The 6,385-nt window shown below is 47.0% G+C and overlaps 1 protein-coding gene across 1 annotated transcript in view; it reads left to right on the top strand.

Moving 5' to 3' along the window:
- ypel2b (yippee-like 2b) overlaps positions 1–4,965 on the top strand; it is a 12,914-nt gene extending 7,949 nt beyond the window's left edge. The window contains exons 4-5 of the mRNA XM_030381969.1: positions 1–83; positions 1,952–4,965. The exon at positions 1–83 is cut by the window's left edge and continues 26 nt beyond it. Coding sequence (XP_030237829.1) covers positions 1–83; positions 1,952–2,041 — 173 coding nt within the window. The 3' untranslated portion in view covers positions 2,042–4,965. The remainder of the gene's footprint in view (positions 84–1,951) is intronic.
- The last annotated feature ends 1,420 nt before the right edge of the window (positions 4,966–6,385 follow it).

Genomic DNA, 6,385 nt, shown 5'->3' with positions numbered 1-6,385 from the left:
AGGAGAGGGTGCTGCTCACGGGCCTGCATGCTGTGGCAGATATCTACTGTGAGAACTGCAAGACTACCCTGGGCTGGAAATACGTACGTTTGTTTTCAACCCAACAGCCACACTCCCAGCACTGCACACATGGCACATAGACAACGACCATGTTTAGACGGGCATGAAGCAGGAGGCTCCTAGTGCAACACATGTTTCTGCTCTATCTGCACCAGCGCTTCTATTTTAATCCACTTCCGCTGGGCTAAGTGCCGATGAAATGTAAGCGTGGAATAGATCGAGGCAGGAGATGGATCTCTGGTTGGGGACTGACTGGCAGTTCGTTCCCACTTCCTGGCGTGTTGTTGTTGCATGGGTTGACCCAGGTGGGGTGAATCAATAAGGTTTATTAATGGGTCGAATTCTTTTTGTTCTGTTCTTTTGTTGAAACGTATTAATAAGATTGGTTTTGCAATAGTTAGATGCATGCAGGGCTCATATTACCAACGGCTGAAGCAAAGTTAAAGTATGGAACATTCAGTTTGCAGAGTGTAAAACCATCTGCTTCCTCTGTAAAATTAACTAAATTGTGATGTTAACTTTTTGGGTATCATAAGTACGTATGTACTGACTGTACTGAGCTTTCATGAAATTACATTTCTCATATTTTCTGAGGATTAACTGTTGCCCTGTTGACCTCCAGTTTTACTCACTGTAAAAGTCCCACTTAACTCATGAGTATTATAGGTTTATGCTCCTATGTGTGTTTCGGCAAAACAACAGCATGTTAGAGAAACACAACATTACAACACAACTACCCTATTAAGACAGACATCTACCGTTTACATGACCAAGCAACAACAGATCCTGTTACAATGTAATAAGGACGAGCAAGTAGCGGCCTACACCACATTACTTTCCACGAGGTGTTTATGTGGTACAGTATGTCGACCTCAACCAGGCAGGCCCAGAGCCATGCTGGTGTTCTGGTCCCCCCACCCCCTCCCAATATTGATGTGATTTGACCTTGACCCCCAACGCCGCCACGTGCTAACTGGCCCATTTATCAGCAGGGCTGATCTTGTGCAGCTGTTGGGGGGGCCAGCATCCCATAATGACAGAGGTGAGAGAGTTTGCAAGACACGTGGCTTCATGGATGAGGTGTTGGCGGGGGCGGGGGGGAGCATGTGTCCGCTGATAGCTGATAGACATGTCGAGACTTATTGACGTGCTCTTAATTCGCAAACATCCAACAGTCCCGAGCGTGTCCGTCATTGCCCGGCTTAAGTACCGTCTTAATAGGAGGTATGGCTAGCATAACACTGTCGGATAAATGGGTCACAAACACACGCGCACACGCACATAGGCGCGCACGCACACAAACTCACACACACACACTCTTAGACACTAGATATGTGTAAATGGAGGGCAGCTATTTATACGAGATGTGGGCAGTGTTGCTGGTCCTGCAGTCTTCCTGCTTCCAGAATGACCTAGTGCACTTCCATGTGGATCTGATGAAAACGCACCGGCGGCACAAACCAAAATAGCCCAAACCAAAACACAGCCTTCAAGCTCCAGGGTCGACAAAGAAAATGTTTATTTTAAGTCTACCTGCGGGATTGCGATGCAGGGGGCTAGGGTGGCTACATATGGGCCAGTGGGAGTCCGAGGTAGCTGGAGGTTTGAGGTGGTTTCCTTTAAAATGGACAGATTCAAGTGGAATCAATCCAATTGAAATCTGATGACTGTACCTCTGCAGTGACGGGATATCAACCTTGAGTCCCTCAGTTGTCTGAGTGAAAACGGCATTGCATTACTTCTTCTCTTTCTCAACTCCATCCCACTTTGCTTTTCCTGATTGAAATCACTCAATCTCCATTTGTGTCTGTCTCTCTCTCTCTCTCTCTCTCTCTCTCTCTCTCTCTCTCTCTCTCTCTCTCTCTCTCTCTCTCTCTGTCTCTCTCTCCAGGAGCACGCTTTCGAGAGCAGTCAGAAGTACAAAGAGGGCAAGTTCATCATTGAGCTGGCCCACATGATAAAGGACAACGGCTGGGACTGAGGGCAGAGGCCGCTCACACACACACACACACACACACACACGCACATGGGGACAAACACGGACACACACAAACGGATGGACAGTGGCCGGGTGCACCGATACTAAGAGGGGGGAGAGGTTTGGGGTGGCAGGGTTGGGTCGGGGTGGGGGTGGGGGTAGGGGTGGTGTGGCCCGCAGTTGATGAGAGTGTGAGACATTGATTTGGCTGATATATCTTTAACCCCCTGTAACAAACAACGCCCCAATCCTTCATGGTTTTCCCCTCTCGAGACCCTTCCATGTACAGTGACCGCACACACAAACACACACACACACACACACACCTGGCCGTGGCGGCAACGTCTGACCCCTCCGGGTAAACAGCCGAGGTGAGATGGCTGTGTCTATAGGGAGAGACGTTACAAAAACAGGTTACAAAAACACACAGTCAACACTAAGACACACACACACTTTCATATGTTCACATACACACACACACACACACACACACACACACACACACACACACACACACACACACACACACACACACACACACACACACACACACACACACACACAAACATCTAAACCTCCATGCATGCAAACAACCTCGCACAAACTATATACAGGTTTTGATATATGTTCAGAGAGACAGTCTGGACACACATACACACACGTTACAGAAATCCTAGTTTGTTAGTGAAGATATATATAGCAATAGAAAGAACAGGTTTGTTAGAGACATACTTACACTGTTTGAAACCAGCAGTAGGTGAGAGGAGGAGGAGGAGGAGGAGGAGGAGAGGTGGTGGCGGAGGAGAAACCAAACGCTCCCATTTTCTTTTTTGGAATGTAACAGTACAGTAGGAAGTACAAAAAAAACACCACTGGAAGCTTTCTTACAGCATGTTAGCCCTCTCTTAGCTCTTAGCGTTCTGGAGGGTTGTGGGGACGCTGTGAACACACGGCCGAGGGGAGAGAGAGGGGAGCAGCCCGTCGGCTGGCTGGCCTGACCTGGCACAGTTCACCCCGGCCCTGTTCTCCCAGCTGGCGGCCAGTCGCTCTGTCCTCAGCGTGGCTGAGCTTATTGGACATGATGACAACGGTGTCCACCAGATCACAACAGGGCCAGGGATGAGGCCTGGGGTGGAGGCCCTGTTGAAGGTGAGGCTGGCCCAGTAGGGAGGGCTAGGGTCTGGCATGGGGGCCATGGGGAGGTGGGAGAGCCTCCTAGACAGAGGGAGGCTGGCCACCAGTGGCCCAGTAGGGAGGGCTAGGGTACGGGGGTATTTCTCTGAAGCGATCGGCTGGTCAGGTATGCTGGCTGGAGATTAACAGTGACCAGGCTCAGTAGGGGCCGCCGGTGCCGGGACTAGGGCAACAAACAGCTGTCAGACCCGACTCAGAACAACCCCCCCCCACACACACCTCCTCTTTCCCTCTCTATGAATCTGATCCCCTTTACAGCAGCAAAAACAGGGCCTTTGAATATGATTCCTCCTTCGGTACACTAGCTGTGTAATGCAACCCGCAGGGCCTCTGTGTGTGTTTGTGTGTTTGTTTTTGTGTGTGTATGTGTGTGTTTGTGTGTATGACGGCCGGTCGGCAGCACGCATCACAGCGGCCGCCGTTAGCAGCTTTGGACAGGTTGTTCCACACAACGTAAGCGTGTCTCAGGTTAACTACCTTTGGCTGGGTTTCCCAAAGGTAATGCAAGCACCATATGCGTCTTTCTGCCATTTTAGGTCGACGGACAACTAAAGTGTGACAGTGCACGGCTAGTGCTCTGGATTGTTCCAAAAGAAAAATATTGAAAATAATATTGATGTTTCCAATTGGCTCTTTCTGAATCGGAGTGAGATTGTCGTGGGAATCGAGATAAATTGTATTTTGTTTACTGCACTCGGTGACATTTTCAGTGGATGGAGTTATGAATTGACATGATGGAAGGAATATGTTTTATAGTTTTCACTCCAAGGCTCTCCCAGTGTGGGAGGACTGTCCCTGTGGGATATTCCTCGGAAAATAGGTCCTTGACTTACTGCCCTAATGAAACAATTTCTGCCCAGTTAAAAGGAACACATTTACAGGCAAAAGCAATATGGCAATGTTTGAATGAAACGTACAGTTGATCTCCTACTCGGTTGTTTTTTCAGACTTAACAGGAAATCTCCTTTTTGATCACTCTGGTCCCTCTGTTGTGTACGGTGTCAGGCATTATGCCCTGTTGGTTTGGACACCAGGTTTAAACGGGGAGGGTGAGTAATTATAACTTATTTTTGCACTGGGCAAGGAACCCATTTCATTAATTTTGTATTCTTTTATTGTGTTTTGCTTTGTTTCCTGTCTATGTTAAACAATACCCCTTAGAAAAAACATGCCGACTTGACTAAATCCAAACAGAAACAGCTTTTAACGTTAAAATTGTTATTCTAAACCATGGCAACTCACTGATTCGCCGTGATTGTTCCCAAGCAACCAAAGACTCCCGTCCACTAATGAATAAATTGACCAAACAGAAATATCAAAAAGGGTAACAAAACAGGGGTGTTGTGTGTAGCTGAAAGCAAAGGTTGTAGATAGCCTTTCTCTGTGATATATTGCGTTAATATATAATTTGTAAAAGACAGATAATAATATATATATGAAAATACGTATATTCTATGGACTTTATTCACCGTGAGAATTGCATTCAATGTCCACACGTGTTACAGAGTGTAAATAGCGTTAATGTACTGTGTTTTATCGACGTATGATGACAAATGAAGACTCATAGGCAAAGTCATGCTTCTTCTCTGGTACCCCATATTGGCTGTACGATACTTATTACGTTTTTTCTGAAAATGTTCTAATTTTAATGTTTTTGTAATGGAGGATGCTGATGCCGACTGTATATCATTGCATCTTCGTTCAATTAAAATGCACCTTGATATCTGTATGGATATATGCTGTTTTTATTGTCACAGTTTTAATTAGTTGAACGCTATCTTTTCATTCCAACCTTGTTTAGGAAAAGGTTCCGTGTGTGTGTGTGTGTGTGTGTGTGTGTGTGTGTGTGTGTGTGTGTGTGTGTGTGTGTGTGTGTGTGTGTGTGTGTGTGTGTGTGTGTGTGTGTGTGTGTGTGTGTGTTTGTGTGACATTAAAGAGACATTAAACTGCAAAACCATAAAATGGATTGAGTACAAAACAGAAAGGCAGGGAATAACCGGGACAGCAATGTTTTCTATTCAATGCTAACATGAACCTCAGTAAAAACGAAACAATAAGCTGAAATGAATTTGTAGGCAAGCAGAGTAATAATTATACAGCTGTCTTTTGAGATAATAGACCAATTTAGTCCTCAGGGAGATGTAACTGCACCTGTCCACCTCTTCTTTGATAGTTGCCATGGAAACAACAGGTGCATCATCATTTTCCAATCAAAATGGTGGGGTTGCTTCGACTCCACCTCATCCATTTCAATTAGCGCTTCACCTTGGTCTACAACAGACCAGTAGCGTGCCCCCCCCCCCCCCCCCCCCCCATCCATTTGGTAATCTGACCTCCTTTATTTTCTTCACTTTCCTTTTCAATATCTCTCTGTCTTTCATTTAAATGTTGTGGAGTGTGTGTGGATGATGGCTGGTTCTGTCCCAAGTCAGTTGGATACTGGAGCTAGGTGAGGCTGCACACCTGTGGAACATGGAGCAATCAATGTGCCCAGGTTCAACCAGCCATCTCCACACACCCAACCGTGGCAATAAACCGTCTCAACCTCAGCGCCCCGCGTCCTGGTCTTGGTGGAGCCCCGTAAAAGACACCCACGTGCCGTGTAGCAACATACATTGCTAAAAATGTATTTTATTGGGTCCACCTCTTTCTTACACGTCTCCTTGTCATTCACAGATGTGCTGTCTGTGCGCATTATTTTGTTTTGTAAAGTGTCGCTCCAATTCCTTTCCAGGCCTTTCTCGATCCCCATCTCTCCCTTATTTGGTCTCCTCAGCCTGACTAGCCCTCTCCTTAATGTCCCTGCAGCAGATGGTACTGTGTTTGCATTGGGGACAGGTCTCCTAGCAACCTCGGCTCTCTTCCCCAGAGTGGAGCGGAGTGGAGGAGTTAGTGTCATGCTCTGTCTGGGTCTGTCTGCCTCTCTCTCTGTCGTCGTCTCTCCTTGCCTCTCTCTCTCTGACTCGCTCTGTTGATTGACCTGTCTCTCTGGACCCATTGCTGCCATGTGACTGCATGTTTCTGCCTGCGCCCCATCGGTCCAAATGTTGAACGCCCCTGATAGCCCTGGCAACGCATCACAGGCACACTGTATGCAATCATTTCTACATGTCCAAATGAATAGATCCCCTGCGCAGAGACAGACACACGGAC

The sequence above is a fragment of the Gadus morhua genome, chromosome 16, assembly GCF_902167405.1.
Source record: "Gadus morhua chromosome 16, gadMor3.0, whole genome shotgun sequence".
Taxonomy (NCBI): domain Eukaryota; kingdom Metazoa; phylum Chordata; class Actinopteri; order Gadiformes; family Gadidae; genus Gadus; species Gadus morhua.
Note: the sequence above shows the minus strand (reverse complement) of the source record. Positions and strands in the feature narration are given on the sequence as shown.